Raw genomic sequence first — 19,756 nt, 5'->3', positions numbered from 1 at the left:
CACTTGCCAGACACATGGTCACATCATATTTCACAGTATGTAGAGCATGATTAGACAGGATATATACATTTAAACATTAACTTAATACTTTTACAAAAGCCAGTATAATCCAATCAACCTGACTGACCATCACTGTGTGCAGAGTAGTGTACTGTACCTAAAGAAACACATACTGCACCATTTTGGCATTTTAATACTACATTTTTACAAGACCACATTTGTGCAACAGTTTAGAGATTTCTGGAAAATTTGGAGAACACAAAAAGAGAGCTGAGGCAGTGGTGGGATATTGGTACGATGCAAATTAAAGTTTTTTTGTCAACTGTATACCTCTGGTGCAACCAAGCCACTGAAGGCAGCTGGAGAGAGATTCTTAAAATTGAAAACTAGTCTGAACAGAGCACAGTGGCACAGGAGACCTTGTGCAGCCTGCTGGAGGAGGTGTAGTCAAGATTTATCTAGATAAGGGACATGGATGCCCCCACCAGCTTCTTCTTCAGCCTGGAGAAAAAGAAAGCAAACAGCAAGCAGGTGCACTGTGTCCAGCTACCCTGTGGGAGAGAGTTGCTGGAGCAGGAGCAGATCAAAGAAGCGGCAGTGCAGTTTTATACTGGACTGTGTTCCAGCAAGCTGTGCAGTCAAAATAACAGGGACTTACTGCTGTAGAGCCTGCCCACTCTGACCGAGGAGGAGAAGGGGAGTCTGGAAGGCAACATCACTCTCACTCTCCAGGAGCTGAACCTTGGCAGTCAGCAGATGGCCAGCATTAAGGCCCCAGGAATTGATGGTCTACAAGCACTGTTTTCCCAATATTTCTGGAAGGAACTGGGGCCAGATCTGCTGCTGGTGCTGTGAGAGTGTGAGAGATGGAGAGCTGCCGCTAAGCTGTAGTGACTATGCTGGCCAAAAAAGGAGGCCTGTGCCAACAAAAAAAACTGGAGACCAGTCTCAATTTTATGTGCCGATTTAAAAAAAAAATTCTAAATGTCTGGCCATTAGACTGAGAGAAGTATTGAACAGTGGCATACACCCGGACCAGACCTACTGTATGCCAGGACGATCAATATTTGATAATGTATTTTCAATTAAAGATTTTTTAGCATGTACTCAGATGGGTGATTTTAATGTATTAGATCAGGAGAAAGCTTTTGATTGGGTCAACCACCATTACCTGTTTACAACACTGGAGGCCTTTGGGTTTGGCTCCAGGTTCATTAACTATGTTAATTTTGTACAGTAATGTTTTTAGTATTTAAATTAATGGGGGTCTGGGCCGGCCCTTCCCGGCGTGCAGGAGCATGACGAATTTATCTGCAGTAACCAAGATGACCAGCCTAGAGACATTCCAAAGGGCTTCATTAGAAAAAATATACTGGGCAAAGTGTGGCATGTTCTTACCAGGTAGCTGGCATGAAGGCCCTCCTGTTCTGCCACAGACATTGAGGTGGGAAAGGACAGGGCTAAAAATATTAGATGGCTTTCTGGGGATTAAAACTTATATGGAGTTGAACTGGGAAGGTCTTGTGGAGAAGGTAAGAGGGCGGCTTCAGTGCTGACAGGGGCTTCTGTCTCAGTTGTCCTTTATGGGAGGGTTCTTGTAATTAATAACCTGTCTGCCTCCATGCTTTGGCACAGGCTCATGTGCCTGGACCCTCCCCAGGGGCCTGATTAATGAAATCCAAAAGATTTTCTGTTTTTTTAGGGTGGGAGGCTGAAGCTTGCCATGCTGTACCCCCTCAAGATGAAGGCCCCAGTATTGCCAGCAGAGTAGCAGCTTTCAGGCTGATGACAGAGCAGATGCTCCTGTACGCTGGGGAGGAGGCTCATTAAGGAAAGTGGCCATTCTTTTCCTCAACAAAGTGGGGGGCCGGGGAATACGAAAATATCTGTTTTTAATGACCACGTAACCCTGAACAGTTCTGATCTGCCTGTTCTTATCATAATATTTTTAAAGTGTGGAAGACTGAAAGTGAAGAGGAGGATTTGACAGGGCAGAAACCTCTATTCTTTAACTCTCTGTTCCTGGCACCATGTCTCTAGTCAGAGGCTTTGTGTGCCAGCTTTGTAAGGTCAGGGGTGACCAGATTGTCCCATTTTATGTTCTAGCTATCTCAGTGCTGATGAACTAGGTGGCAGGCTGGCCTGGCGAACTGAGAGACAGGCTGAAAAGTTGCTAGATAGTGTCAGGGCTGTCTCTCCCCGGGGCTCAGAGAAGTCCTGAAGGAGGAGATGGCAAAAGGACAAGATGAAGATCAAGACTTCCCAATGCTGCTTGTGTGAGGAGGAACAGCAGGAGTATGGTAAACTGTTAAAAATCCACAAAATTAAGATTCCACTGCTTAAAAAGCAAAGACTTTTATTTTTTTAGCGTTAAAAAAAAAAATAATAATAATAATTATAAAGGCCTAAAAATAATGGTAGACTCCAAGTGAGTGAAAGAGGAGACGACCCCGGTGTGGTGAGTCACGTATAGCCGCCACTAGACAAGAGAACTGGAGACTTGCAATGGAGGCTTCACTGTATTTTAGCAGCAGAAAGGTTTGCAGAGTGGACCCTATCATCTCTGTGTGCAACTACAGTGGGCAGGAGGAGACAGTGGTTCACATGTATCGTGAGTTTGAGAGACTGCAGCTGGAGGTCGCTTTCAGCAAACAACTTTTTTATTTTTGGAACCCCTTATAGTTTTAAAGAAATGAAAAAGTGTGCTTTAATTTATTGTATTACAGGCCAGGCTAAACTGGCCATTTTAAAGAAAGAGTAGCCTGGCTGGATTAGGGATGGTTGATTTGGTCGGGCTGCAGGGTGCTGGTGGTCAGCAGATTAAAGGTGGGTTTCACCTATTTTAGCCTGGCTAATGATCTCTGGGGCTTTCAGGAGAGGTGGTGTGTGGGAGGCATACTGTGCTCTGTAGATGAGGAGGGAGTGCTCACTGTGCTGCTGTAAAATAACTTGTAACTTAAAATCGTTGAACTGTTTTATCAAAAATACAATATTATGTTTTTATTATTTTTGCAATAGATACTGTTATTTTGTTGACCCCACACTCAGCACGAATATAAACCTGGATTTTTTGTATTTGGATGTTTAATTATTTATAATGTTTTAATTATTACATAGAATACATGACTTTTAAAAGTCAAATCTATCTCTCTCTCGTTCATTTCCATAAAATGTAATTAATTCCAAAACACAATATTTTGTTTGTTCATTTTTTTAATTATGGAGTAGCATTACATAATACATATTATACAGAAAACATGCAGTAAATAACACAACAAATAAGAGAACAAATGTCAGCAATGTTTTTTGAATTGTAAGGGGTGCATTATCTCCGGCCTTCTCTGTGTGTGACATACCTGATCACATGACTGGCAGGGGATGACTCACTCAGGGTCTCCGGATTCCGTCAGTGATCTCTGGGAGGGTTCCAATTTAATTAGACCCCCTTGCTAACGATATTATTGGCTGCTTCAAGTTTTAATTAAAAAAATGGAGAGTGATAGTTGAAACCACTCCAGTTCATAAATCAATAATTATTTTAATGGGCAATTGAAACAACCAATGATAGCAGGGATCTCTATTTATCCGTCCATTCAGAGAAGACAGATGCAGTTATGGGGTGTGGCATTAAGGAAGCTCGCTAACACTCTGCTTCCCAAACAGAGTGAGTGAGAGAGGTCTTGATGTTTGAAAGCTGTGAGTTTAAAAAAATACATTTACTTAACCATTTTAAAATAATATTTTACACCCTCAGTTATGTCCTTATATAAACACCATTCTGCCATCAAGCTAATGTGTTCAACAACACTAATAAAGTGAAGAAGTGTTTGGGTTTTTGCTTTTGAATCCCCAGAGCGGCAATATAGTGGTATGATATTGAAATCAATCCAGAATACGTTATGATTTGTTAAGAACTGTAATAACCAGCAATCGAGACTCCTACTTAAACATTTAAAAAAGTATTGTTGTGGTATTTGACACTGTTGAACTGTCAGAGGAGGAGGTGGAGCTAGACAGTGACTTGGATGATGACCCCTAAATTAGGAACCACACCATTTCTGCTGGTACTAACGTGCCTAGTGTTAAAAGTTATGTGAGCCCCTGATTATAACAGATGTGAGCAGATTTAGAGACGCCAATCTCAAAACTTCTTAAATAGAAAGCTTTAATCACATCGACATTAAGCACAGGGAATCTTTGTAGACACTTTTAGGTATACTGTCCCCTGGTTGTTCTTGGCACTGCACATTAAAGACTGTGTACTCGACTTTAATGTTATTTGTTTTCTAAACCCTGTAGAAGGGCTACTACTCTTCATTTGAGCCAATTAGTTTATCTCCATTTTTCACCAAGTTTAAAAATGACAAAATTAAGTCCATACTGGAGCATTACACAAAGTAAAGATAATAAACTTGCATCCTTTAGCCTCCACCTGGGGCTGCTATTTGGAGTGAAATATACAAGACATCCAAACACAGCTACATAGATACATGAGAAAACATCTGCAATCCAGCAACAGCTGGAACATAACAGATGTGCGCATTCAGGTAAGAATGTACCACGTACAACCTGTGATTTTGAATACAAATAAATGCATTACAATAAAACAAAAATAAACATTAAAAAAAGCATCCATCTAAACCTCTTTAATAGTTCTCTCGGACGGGCGGTAGTCTGAGGTGCCAGGAGAGGACACGTAGAAGGACCGTGTTTTCCGTTTTAAGCGAGCACGTTTGGTGGCCAGCACAAGGCTCCGCTTGCTGGAGCAGATGATCTCGGAGATAAACATTTTACAGTCCACACATACTTCCATGGTGCTCCAGTCCTCTGTAAGCTCTTTGGGAAGCTCAAGGTCATCACTTGACTCCACTGACTTAGAGGCAGGTGAGAATCTAAAAATCAGATACGCAATGACAGTTACTTTAACCCAGATCTTCTCTCATCATAAATTGAATTGGTGTCAAAATTAGGCAGGAGGAATGACATAAAATGAATGAATGGACAAAAATTCAGGCTTTGGCAAGAATGTATTAATACAAATATTTGAAAATAAAAATATAAACTGGGACTATTTTTGTTTTTTGAAAAATTGTATTTAAATTTTCTCCCAAAATGGGTGGCTTGCCAGTGTTAATCGTACCTTTTCACAACTGAGGCTTACAAGACCTTAAAAGTAGAACATAAAAATGACTGAAATGTTTAGCATCACTGTATTTTGATAGGATTACTGTCTTATGTTTGTGTAAACCAGGTTAAATGTGTAAAACAATATTATGAATAAAGTAGGAACATTTTTATTTCGCAATGAAATCTTTGTAAAATGTAGAAGATACTATTGGTACAATGCATCTGTTTAAGTTTTAAAATCCATATTATAGTATGCCTTTCTTGTTTTGATATATATTTTCCTCTCACAAAAGGGACTGCGATATGGTACAAGGTAATGAAAGTGTGTTAACAGAAGCTGCCCCAGGGCCCAAAATTTTAGATCTCAATCTGACCTATTTTGCTTAAAATAAGGCTTCTTTAAGCAGTATATTGCCAGATATACAGTCAGTTATCATTAAAACTAACTCAGATTAGACAAACATCCTAATACTAAGAATTTTCTACATGCTACAGTAATCTTGTTTTAGAATATGCATTATAAATTATAGTATTATTGAACCTTTCAACTGTATGGGATTTCACAATATTTCGACGGTGATCGGATATATTTGGATTGATTAATTCATTAATTGGCAACACGGAAAATGTCAGTAAGTAGAAAACCCAACAACTATATAACTTAACCGGCCCTATATAACTGGTTATCATGTTCTCGATGAATATTATTATATTTGCCTCTATATAACTAGTATATGATGAATTTAATTTGACTACCTAACTAGTTCATATCAAATAAATAAATGTTTAGGTATGACATTCGGATTAATATCTAATCCTAAATGTATAAAATATATGTTAGATAAAAATGTTAGAATATATAATATATGGTATGATATATGTACAGATTATAAATATATATATATATATATATATAAAGATATATAGAAATATATATATATACATATCAATTATCATATCAATTAATATCTAAAACCAGGTAAAATTGTAAAAGTTAGCATAACATGACTTGCAGAAAATATAATAATAATGGTAGTGATCCTTGCTTAAAGAACTAGGAGTGCATTTGGTGTAAGATCTGGTGAGTGACAGGACAGTTAGGAGGTCTTTGTACAGAGGAACAGGTTATGTACTCGCTGCAGAGCAGAAAGAAAGTACAAAGATAGCTAGTCTGACAGAGCAGCTAGACCAGCAGCGGGCAATCAAGGAGTTAGAGCAGTTTGTATACTCCCAGCTGGAGTTGCACCTGGCCCCAATAGTTAGATAGAAGGTGGGTGAACCAGACAGGAAGTGGGAAAAGGAAAAAGGGGGAATAGGCATGAACAAAGTTCAGCAGCATGCAGGAAGAGCGTCGAAGAGAGTCCAGAACCGGCAAACACGTTTCTTGCTCTCAGGCCACAAGAACAGGAGTCGGATAGCGACCAGGGGGAGAACAGTGAAGAGTTGCAGCAGGCTACAGATGAACAGGCATACTGTCAGTACATTTTTAACAGGAAAACATTTTTCATGAAGGCAGCGAGGGTGATCACGCTTAAAAGGTGACCCATACCTGCCGAACCTCTGGATTTTTCCCGGCGACTTAGGGTTTTCTATTCAGTCTCAGGGTCGTCTGGCTCATCAATGATCCCCGGGTAAATGAGCTGATCATAACTAAATACCAGTCTCCATATTTCATGTAACACCAGAGGGTTTCAATTTAACTACAGTCCCTCCCTGCTAGCGCTATCATTGGCTGCTTCAAGTTTTTATTAAAAAATGGAGAGTGGTAGGTGGAACCACTCCAGTTCATAACATCAATAATTTTCTTTTAATGGGTACTTGAAACAACAAATGACAGCAGTGATCTCCATTCAGAGAAGAGGGACGCAGTTACGGGGAGTGGCATTGTGGAAGCCCACTTACGCTTCGCTCCGCAAACTGAGCGCGGTGAGTCGATGTTGGAAAGCTGTTACTTTTAAATGTTTAAAAAATACATTTACGTAACCATTTTACTTAAAATAATATATGTTTGTCCTCATTTATATCCTTATATAAATAATGTTGTGCCTTCAAGCTAACATGTTCAACAACACTAATAAAGTGACGGAGTGTTTGGGTTTTTGCTTTTGAATCCCCATGGTGGCAATATGGTGGTAGCATATTGAAATAAACAGAGAATGCATGATGATTTCCTAAAAATTGTAACAACCAGCCATCCAAACTCCTACTTACACATTCATATTGTGGTCTCTGACACTGCCATAGCAATTGTTTGAGCTGTCGGAGGAGGAGGTAGAGCTAGAAGCAACTTGGATGATGATTCCTAGTTTTGGTGAGTACCAAACCATTTCTGTTGGTACAAAATATTTATATCAGAAATTGAATGCCTGCCTAAATGCCGGAAGCATTAGAAATAAATTGAAAAGCAAGACGTTGTTGGAATCACAAAAATCTGGCTTAGTCCTGAAGATGGAGAAGAATTCCACATACAGGGGTACAAACTATTCAGAAAAGATAGACTAGATAGGAGAGGAGAAAGTGTAGCTCTATATGTAAAAATCAATTTATCTCAGTCTACAAACCAAATCGAGACCATTTAGATAGCGCTGGGAGATATTGAAATTGGAGAAGGAAAAAATTGACTCAGAAATGTCTTCATCTAGACAATGTGGGGAAGCTATAAAAAAGGCTAACAAGATGCTCGGATACATTGTGAAAAGTGTTGAATTTAAATCAAGGGAAGTAATGTTAAAACTGTACAATGCACTAGTAAGACCTCATCTTGAATATTGTGTGCAGTTCTGGTCGCCTTGCTATAAAAAAGATATTGCTGCTCTAGAAAGAGTGCAAAGAAGAGCGACCAGAATTATTCCGGGCTTAAAAGGCATGTCATATGCAGACAGGCTAAAAGAATTGAATCTGTTCAGTCTTGAACAAAGAAGACTACGTGGCGACCTAATTCAAACATTCAAAATTCTAAAAGGTATTGACAGTGTCGACCCAAGGGACTTTTTCAGCCTGAAAAAAGAAACAAGGACCAGGGGTCACAAATGGAGTTTAGAAAAAGGGGCATTCAGAACAGAAAATAGGAGACACTTTTTTTACACAGAGAATTGTGAGGGTCTGGAATCAACTCCCCAGTAATGTTGTTGAAGCTGACACCCTGGGATCCTTCAAGAAGCTGCTTGATGAGATTTTGGGATCAATAAGCTACTAACAACCAAACGAGCAAGATGGGCCGAATGGCCTCCTCTGTTTTGTAAACTTTCTTATGTTCTTATGTTCTTATGTTAGGTAAAAGCACAAAATAATTTTTTACTGGGGTATGTTACAGATCCCCAAGTCAAAATAGAAATTATAGCAAATTACACCGTGTAACAATTTTTTTTTTTTTTTTGGTTCCGGTAGTAAGTGTTATTTCCTAATTGCTTATGCCTCAAAAGTATAGAAAATGGCTATTATTCCCCACAAACTTTGCTTTTGTGACCAGGACAGTGATACTTTGAAATTTACCTATTTTCCAGATAGATTCAGTGCTGAGTAAACTTGGAGTAAATACAGGGGCCTGAAGCCCACCAGTTCAGTTTAGTTCCAGCTGCCTAAGTGGATACATATCTGCATTTTTCTGAGATGGCATCAAGAGGCTGCAAGCATCCGGCAGACGCATTTTGCTATGTCTGCGGCCAATTTATCAAGACAAGAGCAAAAAAGTACTCCGTGGAAGCATCTGTTAGATGTGTGAGGCCTACAAGGCATATTTCGGCATGCCTGTCAGGGATCAAGACAAACCCTGGGCACCTCATTTCACCTGTGAGCACTGCAAAAAAACTCTGGAAGGTAAGATGGACAATTGTTGCTCGGAATTTTATGTTATAAAATTTGTTAAAATTTTTAAAATTGTAAAAGTTTTTAATTTTAAAATGTTTTACAATTTTCAATGTTATTGAAAAAATATATCATATATGAAAAATGTTGCGAGAATCTCTTACATATTAGTCATGGGTGAAATAAATGTATTTTTGTAGGATGGTACAGAGGGGAAAAGAGAGCCATGAAGTTCGCTATCCCAAGAATTTGGCGGGAACCCACTGACCACTCAAGCAACTGCTACTTCTGCATGGTGGACCCTTCCAAACGTCAGACTGGCAAGAATGCACCTGCTATCACGTATCCGGACCTTCCTTCATCCATCGCCCCAGTGCCACACTGCCATGAGCTCCCCGTACCCACTCCTCCGGAGAGAGAGCAGCCGTCTTTAGAAGAGAGCAGCAAGTCAGAGAGCGAGGAAGACGTTGTAGATCCAGATGACAATTTCAGAGGTGGAGCTGAGGAGAGAAACCCATACTACCCCAACCAAAAAGACCTCAACGACTTGATTAGAGATCTTGGTCTCACCAAGTCCAATGCCGAGCTTTTGATGTCTAGGCTCAAGCAGTGGAACTTGTTGGATGAAAGTGTGCAAGTCGCAGATCAGAGGAAGCGTCACCAACCTTTTTCCAGCTTCTTCACCCATCAAGATGGGCTCTGCTTCTGCCACAATGTGACCAGTCTGTTCGAGGCAATCGGAATCGCCTGTAACCAGAATGAGTGGCGCCTCTTCATTGACAGCTCATCCAGGAGCCTCAAAGCCGTGCTGCTCCATAATGGTAACAAGTACCCGTCTCTTCCCCTGGCTCACTCGGTGCACCTCAAAGAGGATTACAACAGCATCAAGACCTTGCTGGACGCCTTGAAGTATGATGAGTGCGGCTGGGAGGTCATAGGAGATTTCAAAATGGTGGCATTCCTGATGGGTCTCCAAGGCAGTTTTACCAAGTTTCCCTGCTATCTTTGCCTTTGGGACAGCAGGGACACCAAGGCGCACTACCACAGGCGGGACTGGCCACAGCGGACCGAGTTCTCTGTGGGGAGGAACAATGTCAAGAGGGAGCCACTGGTGGACCCCCGGAAGGTGCTGATGCCACCACTGCACATCAAATTGGGCCTTATGAAACAATTTGTCAGCGCTCTAGATAAGGAGTCGGCAGCCTTCAAGTACCTTCAAGACTTCTTCCCTAAGCTGTCTGAGGCAAAGGTCAAAGCCGGTGTCTTCGTCAGACCACAGATAAAGAAAATCCTGGAGTGCAATGAATTTCCCAAGAAGCTCACTAGTAAGGAAAAAGTGGCTGGAACAGCTTTGTTGCAGTGGTTCGGGGCTTCCTGGGCAATCACAAGGCCGAAAACTATGTGGAGCTGGTTGAGACTCTGGTGAAGAACTACGGCACAATGGGCTGTAGGATGTCCCTCAAAGTCCATATCTTTGATGCTCATCTTGATAAATTCAAAGAGAACATGGGAGAGTACTCGGAGGAGAAAGGCGAGCGCTTCCACCAGGATATAGTGGACTTTGAACGCCGCTACCAAGGACTGATTCGTGAAAGTGATTTACAGTATAATTGTAAATCTCGAAAAACCACTCACTTCTAAATATTTTGTAGTCATTTTTGTATTACTTTAAATACATGTTAATTTGGATTCATATGTTGTTTTTTTCTGACTTTATGTGAACGAAAAGACACAAATTCGCCCGTTTTCTCATTGGAAATAGGTAAATTTCAAAATATCACTGTCCTGGTCACAAAAGCAAAGTTTGTGGGGAATAATAGCCATTTTCTATACTTTTGAGGCATAAGCAATTAGGAAATAACACTTACTAACCAGGAATAAAAATTGTGTTACATAATGTTATTATACAAAGGAATTAGAAATGCATGTAGGGGCAAGAATATTGTAATCATGGGTGATTTCAAGTCTCCTAATATAAACTGGGAAAATGTAGGATGTGGTAACGTTGAAACTAAACTGATTTATGCAGTAAATGACTGCTTCCTGAATCAGCATGTCAAAAACACGACAATTTTAGATCTGGTGTTCACAAACAACCAGGACATGCTATGTCATATAGAAGTAGCAGAGCCACTGGGGTCAAGTGATCATAACATGTTCCAATTCAAAATTACCTGGGATTCCAGGCATAAGGCTGCACACACTAAAATGTATCATTTCAGAAAGTATAACTGAGAAAAATACACCAGGCAGGGAACTAGAGGATATGAAAGTTGAAGTTCAATGGAAAATCAGATTTAAATTTAAAAGTTACAATGCAAGACATGCAGGGCAAGTATATACCTAAAATGAAAAAGACCACGTTTAGCAAGCAGTCACCAGGATGGTTAAAAGATCAATAAAACATAAACTTAGAAAAAAAGACGTCTGCTTAAACAGGCAAACATGGCTGTTAGGAAGGCCAAAATAATCTGAAAGAAATGTTGCCAGTGATGATAAACATAACCCTAAAACATTATTCCACGATTATAAAAGTAAAAGAATGTTAGGTTATTATCATAACGCTGGTTCCCTTTAATAGAAATATAACCATTACCATATGGGTATTTACCTCTTAAACGGAAACCTGAATAAAATATATCAAAGCTGCTCGCAGAGGGGTCCTGAGTGGCTGATCCAGTTAAAACATTGCTGCAGGGAGCGCAGGATGAGTCAAACAGTTTGGACAGTGCCAGTTCATGTTCAGGCTTTGCAAGAAGCCAAACTTTGCTGGGGACCTCGAAGGGGGCATCACATTGGATGCTCCCGGGGTGGGAGATGAGAAACCGGCAAGAATTATTCTCCTCCTCAAGCAACAGCAGACAGTACTGACCAGACACCGAGCATATTCAGAGTGGATAAGAAGGGCTGATGTCTGTAGCCCGCCCACTTCTGCTCTCGATTGCTCCGCATAAAAGCGGTTCTGGCTTTAAGATCGAAGGATGCTCATACATCGTGCTATGTGGAGACTCGCTGAGGTGAGAAGTTAAAAAAAGACATTTCAAATTGGGAGAAAAATAAATAAATAATAATTGGTCGTTATTTTTTTATTTTTTATTTTTTTAAAAGCTGCTCGCAGAGCCTGTGACGCAGCCATGGCCTGCCCCTGAGGACAAAAAAGTACTTTGCTCACAGAACTGTGCGTCATTTTTCTTTATGCCTGCTGCAATCATGGACGCAGTGACCGTGAAGGTTCATGGTTACATTTCTATTGCAGGGAACCAGGGCTATGATAATAACTTTGCGTTCCCTTTCAAGTACGAAACTTAACCCTTTGCGGTCCTATGTCGGACCAGGTCCAACATTATGATTTTCCCTTTAGGGTCTGACATCATCAGAAAGACGTAAAGCACAGGTCTCTAGTCGGTTTTTCTCTGGAAAAAAGCCAAGAAAACCATTCAATGGCTGAGTGAGACCAATAGAAGCCAAATGAAGCTGAAAAAAAAGGGGCGTGTGAGCAATAGAGCTAGCAGCTGCACCACAGGGATAAGATCGATACAAACAAAGGAGATAGCTGCTTCCGCATCCAGCACCCAAAGAAAATCACAGACATTTGCACAGCTTTTTGAGACGTTATAGTAATAAAATAATGACTTGGATCACATTATTGAGGAGTTTGGTGATAAAACGAGTGATCAGGAGAGGATTTATCAGTATGCACTATAAAGAGTTATGTGAAAAATACATTGAACAAGGGTTGGGGCTTGGCTGGAGATGCAGTACTGATATCGTTTTGCCATGCAATGCGTTTTAAACCTGTTTTACAGAGAATTTTATTTATTTTTTTAAATGACGCGTGTGAAATAAATTGGACCTGACGTGCCTGACAAGCGATGAATAAATGGACTGCAAAGGGTTAACCATTACTGTATGTGGGAGTGTACCAAAGCCGTCGCACACTCCTAGATAGGTGGCTGTCTGAGAAGGAGTGAGCTGGCTCTTGGCATGATTCACCATAAGGCCAAACCTTTGAAGGTGGCTGGTGACAAGTTCCTTGTGGGCCTCTGCCTGTGTTGGAGGCTGCAGATAATTGAGCACTCTTTTGGGGCCAGGATAGCTTCCATGCACTTCGAGAAGGCACAGGGAGCTAGAGAGAGGCCAAATGGTAAGACGTGGAACTTGTAAACTGTTTCCCTAAGAGGCGAACTGCAAGGTACTTCCTGTGTGGTTTTATGGAGATGTGAAAATAGGCATCTGTGATGCAAGCACCAGCTGGTACCAGGTTGGAAGCAGGAAGGCACCGGGTCGGTTTGGTACCGGGTCGGTTCAGTACTGGTTTGGTGAATGTAGCACCGGGTCGGTACAGTAGGGTAACAGGCCAGAACCTGGTTGATTGAGTACCGGTTCGGTGACTTTAGTACCAGGTCAGTACAGTACTGTACAATTTTAGTCATAAGCAACAAGTACTTATCTGATACCAGGCTGCCCTGTCAAGTCAGATCTTGAAAGCAAAATGGCGCTGAGATCTGTGCATGCACTCCTTTTACATACTCGAGGACGGGCATGCCTGTGTCACAGGGTTGGCTGAGCAGCTTGGTATGGAATATTCAGGTTTCAGGCTCTTTAGGAGGTAAACAACCATTAGGTAATGGTTACATTTCATACTGTGTGGAATTTTTCTTTGTGAACGTGCTAAGTGAAAAACACCAATTCAAAAACTATCAAAATAGGAGCTGAAGCGACAGCGTGGGAGAAGTACAGGCGTGGAAAAGTGCAGAGCAGTTTAGAAGCAGTAAGGAGAAATTACATCTTTAATTGCTTTAATCAAAAAACACAGGACATTGGGGAAACACTGCAGCTCAAAGTCAAATAGCCGCGTGTGGTTTTCTGAAAACAAACAAGCTGAAACTCGGAGCAGCTGATTCAAATTCAGCACCGTTCTGAGACACAGGGGAGGGGAGGAGCCAACAGCACAGCAGAACAACGCAGCTATAAACGAGGCAGTCTTCCGTGCGACAGCGAGTGGAAGCGACAGCGTGGGAGAAGTACAGGCGTAAAAGTGCAGAGCAGTTTAGAAGCAGTTTGAAAGCAGGTTGACGGCTGCAGAAGAAACTAAACTTTAAAAAAAAGCCAGTAATCTGTGACACTTGCATGATGTGGGAAATCCAAGAAAACTCAGCAGAGCTAAACCAAGTGAACGTAAAGTGCCGCGTGATCCAGGACTTGCATAAACTAGTAAGTATGCTAGAAATGAAGCTGTATCTTGAGGAGCTTGCACACCCCCAATTCATGGAAGTCTGCGCCACCCCTAACAGACTGAAAGCCACCAGGGAGATAGAAGGTCAGAACAGCTGGGTTTAGGTAGGAGGAGCAGGGAAAAAAAAGACTTCAAACACAACCACCAGAAATCAAAAAGACCAACAAATTTGAGTCACCTCAAAATTGTGATGAGCAAAAACAAGAGAACAAGAAGATCAACAAGAGAATGAAAGAAACAACATCCAGGACCCTATTGACATGGTGACCAGACAGCAAAAAGAAGGGAGGTCATGATTGTTACGGACTCCATATTGAGAAACACAGCAAGTTCAATTCGCAGTTTGGACCCCCTTACTACAACAGTGTGCTGCCTTCCGGGAGCCTCTGTCAAGCCCATCACTGAGAACGTTGAGAGGCTCCTAGAACAAACAGGAGACGACCCGGTAGTAGTCATCCACATTGGTACAAACAACATTGGAAGAGACAGACCAAAATCCCTGCAAAACAAATTCAGAGAGCTAGGAAGGAAATTAAAAGACAAGATCAAAACTGTGGTATTTTCTGGTATACTACCGGCACCTTGCAAAGGACCATATGGACAGCTGGAAATAATTAATCTAAAAGCATGGTTGAAGACGTGGTGTACACGGGAAGGCTTCACCTATCTTGATCATTGGACTACATTCTACAATGAGGACTATCTGTATCTCCCCTGAGGGGAGCACGACGGATGAAATTGAAATGGTGGAAATGACAAATGACTGCTTCCTAATACATTCTGTCAAGGCACCGACTAGGGGAGGCATGCCTTGATTTAGTCTTTTCAAATAACGAAGACAGAATAACTAAAACAGAGGTCAGAGAACCACTAGCAAACTCAGACCACAACATGGTTTCAAAACTCCAAAAGTAATGACTAAAGCTAAGGTTTACAATTTTAGAAAAGCAAACTATGATGGTATGAAACAGAAACTAACAGAAGTGATTGGAGTAAAATAGAGAAAACATCCAAAGAAAAAGGATGGTTGTTCTTCAAAAATGTAGTACTAGAGGCACAAAACAATTACATCCCTAAAGTAGACAAATCTAAATGTAAAACTAAATTGCCAAAATGGTTTAATAGATATTTATTTTTTGATATATTTTTTAAATAGGTTTAAAAAATATTCAGCGAAAAAAGGCACTTTACAGACTGTTAAAAAGGGACCAAAAAGAAAGTACACAGAAAGAGTACACAGAACTGCAAACGCAAGTCAAAAAGGAAGTTAGAAAGGCCAAGAGAGAAATAGAAATGAACATTGCTAAGGGAGCTAAAACCAATTCCAAAATGTTTTTCCAATATTACAACAGCAAGAGAACATTCAAAGAGGAGATTAAATGTTTAAGAGATACAAATGGCAAAATCGTAGATGAAGAAAAAAAATAGCAAATATATTAAATGATTACTTTTCACAAGTTTTTACAAAGGAAGATACTGACAACATGCGCCACATGTCATCCAGTTCCTATCCAGTTTTAAATAACTTTAGCATAACTGAGGCAGAAGTGTTAAAGGGACTAGGAGCTCTTAAAATAAACAAATCCCCTGGGCCAGATGAGATCCTCCCAGTAGTACTCAAAGAAATGAAAGAAGTCATTTACAAACCGCTAACCAAGATCATGCAGAAGTCTCTTGACACAGGGGTGGTATCGACAGACTGGAAAATTGCAAACGTAATACCGATCCACAAAAAGGGAAACAAAACTGAACCAGGTAACTACAGACCAGTAAGCCTGACTTCTATTATATGCAAACTTATGGAAACTATAATAAGATCCAAAATGGAAAATTACCTATATGGTAACAGGGTACTGGGAGACAGTCAACATGGTTTTAGGAAAGGGAGATCGTGTCTAACTAACTTGCTTGATTTTTTTGAGGATGCAACATCGATAATGGATAATTGCAAAGCATATGACATGGTTTATTTAGATTTCCAGAAAGCTTTTGACAAAGTCCCGCACAAAAGATTAATTCTCAAAATGAACGCAGTTGGGATTCAAGGAAACGCATGTACATGGATTAGGGAGTGGTTAACATGTAGAAAACAGAAAGTACTGATTAGAGGAAAAACCTCAGAATGGAGTGTGGTAACCAGCGGTCCTCTGCTATTCCTAATCTACATTAATGATTTAGATTCTGGTATAGTAAGCAAACTTGTTAAATTTGCAGACGACACAAAAGTAGGAGGAGTGGCAAACACTGTTGTAGCAGCAAAGGTCATTCAAAATGATCTAGACAAGATTCAGAACTGGGCAGACACATGGCAAATGACATTTAATAGAGAAAAGTGTAAGGTACTGCATGCAGAAAATAAAAATGTACATTATAAATATCATATGGGAGATACTGAAATTGGAGAAGGAATCTATGAAAAAGACCTAGGAGTTTTTGTTGACTGAGAAATGTCTTCATCTAGACAATGTGGGGAAGCTATAAAAAAGGCTAACAAGATGCTCGGATACATTGTGATAAGTGTCGAATTTAAATCAAGGGAAGTAATGTTAAAACTGTACAATGCACTAGTAAGACCTCATCTTGAATATTGTGTTCAGTTCTGGTCACCTCGCTATAAAAAAGATATTGCTGCTCTAGAAAGAGTGCAAAGAAGAGCGACCAGAATTATTCCGGGCGTAAAAGACGTCATATGCAGACAGGCTAAAATAATTGAATCTGTTCAGTCTTGAACAAAGAAGACTACATGGCGACCTAATTCAAGCATTACAAATTCTAAAAGGTATTGACAGTGTCGACCTTTTTCAGCCTGAAAAAAGAAACAAGGACCAGGGGTCACAAATGGAGTTTAGAAAAAGGGGCATTCAGAACAGAAAATAGGAGACACTTTTTTACACAGAGAATTGTGAGGGTCTGGAATCAACTCCCCAGTAATGTTGTTGAAGCTGACACCCTGGGATCCTTCAAGAAGCTGCTTGATGAGATTTTGGGATCAATAAGCTACTAACAACCAAACGAGCAAGATGGGCCGAATGGCCTCCTCTCGTTTGTAAACTTTCTTATGTTCTTATCTGTCCAGTCCAGTATAAATCCTCTACACAACCTGCTTTTTCTCATTTTTCATATAAAAAGCAGCACACCATTTTAATTCATTCAGCGGAGGGTAATTGCTTCTCATCAACTTGAGTCTCCAATTGATTTCATGAGTCTTCCTCTCCTTTCTCAAATGCTCGCTGCAATGAAATAATCCATTCCCAACATAGAGGCTTGTTGCTAGGGAGGTGACGTCACTGCCCTGTGATGTTTGATAGTGCATTGCTGCCACATATGAACACCTCGCACACTAAAATAAAAACCGCTTCAGCAAGTAGATATTTAATTTGCTTTGTGTTATTGTGCAATACGTGTGTATATGATAACAGTATGATATTAATGCTTTGTTTTTAATTGTTTTGTTTATTGTTGTTAGTGATGTGCAGTACGAAAGAAAACGGACAGTAATTGTCTATGTATATTGCAGCTAAAGCATATGCAGTTGGATAGTAAAAATGGGGAGCCAACTCCAGGATTGTGATATATCCAAATCAGCAGTATAGCGAGAGGTGATATAACGAGGGGTGTGTATGTATTATATTAGTATAATATAATATATACAGTGCTCCAGAGAAGGGCGTAACATCGTAATTCCTAACTTAAAAAACGCCATTTACACCCCCCAAAGAATATTGAGGATTTAATTTATAAATATTATCTATTACATTACTGTTTTGCTTGGAGAGTTCTGCAGAAATGAAAGATTAATTTTATCCTTTTTCTTCTTTCATCATTAAAATGATAAGAGGCTGTCAATAAAAGACATTGACATTATTTTTTTGTGTACATTATTGAAGGTATGTTGTTCTCCCTGGTGAATGAATTGACAGGGTGTGGGATATACTCTAATATCCACACGCCCCGGGGCTTTGACAGCCCGGGTGCGTGGATATTAGAGTATATCTCACACCCTGAAGTGCCTTATTGCGCTTATAAAATTGATCAACCAACATTACCAAAAAAAAACCCCAAAAAATGTAAAAACATGTTTTAATTAACAAAAAAAAAAAGTAATTTTTATTACATAGCCTTCCACCTCTGCCTGAACTTAAAAAAATAGTCCCTTGAAACATAAAAAAATAAAACCAAAAATGCATTAATTAGTATTAAAGAGAATGATCCTAAACATACAAGCAGAGCTACAAAGACTGGCTGCAGAAGAAGAAATTCCGCATTTTAGAATGGCCTAGTCAAAGTCCGGACCTAACCCTATTGAAATATTGTGGCAGGATCTGAAGTGAGCTGTCCATGCAAGGAAGCCCTCAAATGTCAACAAGATGAAGCAGTTCTGTAAGGAGGAATGGGTGAAAATTCCTCAAAACCGATGTGAGAGACTGACCAACAGTTACAGGAAACGCTTAGTTGAAGTCATTGCTGCTCAAGAGGGTGCCACTAGTTACTGAATATAAAGGTTCACATACTTTTTCACACATGGATATGTTGAATCATTTGTGGATAAATAAATGTTAAAAAGGTATCATGTTTTTGGGTCATTAGGACTTCGATTAAGACCTAATAACATTTTAGGTTTGAAATATGTGAAATAAGTGAAAATCCTAAGGGGTTCACAAACCTATTCTCGACACAGTGCATATATAAAATGTATGTACGTATGTATGTTTTCCTTTCATTTACAATGTGCTTTGCCTGGCCAGGCTTATGGCTGTTCAAATTAAAAACAGTAGGTGGAACATTATGTGGTACTCGCCACAAGGTGCCAAATGCTTGTGTGTGTGTGTGTGTGTGTGAATAATTAAAAAAAAAAAAATGCATTTTTTATAATTTATAGATGGGTGTGGTTGAAATCACTCCTAACAAACATTTACTTTTTGCTTAAAAAATGTCGTTATGTAGGCTACCTTGTCACTAAAACCGCCACGCAGGTCAATTTAACCCATTTTGGATTTTAAATGTTAACCCTTTGAGGTCCTTTGTCAGACATTATAATTTTCCCTTTCCAGTCCGTGGCAGTGGCGGTTGCCTAGGGCGCATGCCCTGGAACCGCCTTCTAGGGTGCTGCTGCGTGGGCTGTCCATGGCCACGCTTACCACTTGTGAGAGGGTCCTGCCCCTCGCCTGAGATGAGGCCTGTAGGCAATGCCTAAGGTCACCTGGCGGGGCTGTGGGAACTGGCACCGTCCTGGTGACTGTCTGTGTCGGGGTAGAGTGCAAGCAGCTCGACTTACCCCGCACCAGAGCCGGGGGGGGAGAAATGTGGCTACCTGTTTTGATGCCTCGCATTCCCGGACAGACCTCTGCAGGATCTCCTCCACTGCTGGGCCAAAGGTACAGCCTGGTGATAGGGGCGCATCCAAGAGTGCGGCCTTATCAGCGTCAGGCACCCGTGCCTGTGACAGCCACAGCTGTCTGCGCGTGACCACTAGGCCCGCCCCTGCAGGCCAGAGATCTGGAGCAATGCGTGCGATAATAAACGCAACTCTTTTTTGACCACCGGCTCTGGGAGCAGGGCATCACGTAAAATACCATTAGCCAAGCGGGT

General features: G+C 40.6%; 1 protein-coding gene across 1 annotated transcript in view; it reads right to left on the bottom strand.

The window, feature by feature from the left end:
• Positions 1-3,205: 3,205 nt before the first annotated feature.
• spire1a (spire-type actin nucleation factor 1a) overlaps positions 3,206-19,756 on the bottom strand; it is a 245,118-nt gene continuing 228,567 nt past the window's right edge. The window contains exon 17 of the mRNA XM_041241878.1: positions 3,206-4,892. Coding sequence (XP_041097812.1) covers positions 4,637-4,892 — 256 coding nt within the window. The 3' untranslated portion in view covers positions 3,206-4,636. The remainder of the gene's footprint in view (positions 4,893-19,756) is intronic.

This window comes from Polyodon spathula, chromosome 3, assembly GCF_017654505.1.
Source record: "Polyodon spathula isolate WHYD16114869_AA chromosome 3, ASM1765450v1, whole genome shotgun sequence".
In the NCBI taxonomy this organism is placed as follows: Eukaryota; Metazoa; Chordata; class Actinopteri; order Acipenseriformes; family Polyodontidae; genus Polyodon; species Polyodon spathula.
Note: the sequence above shows the minus strand (reverse complement) of the source record. Positions and strands in the feature narration are given on the sequence as shown.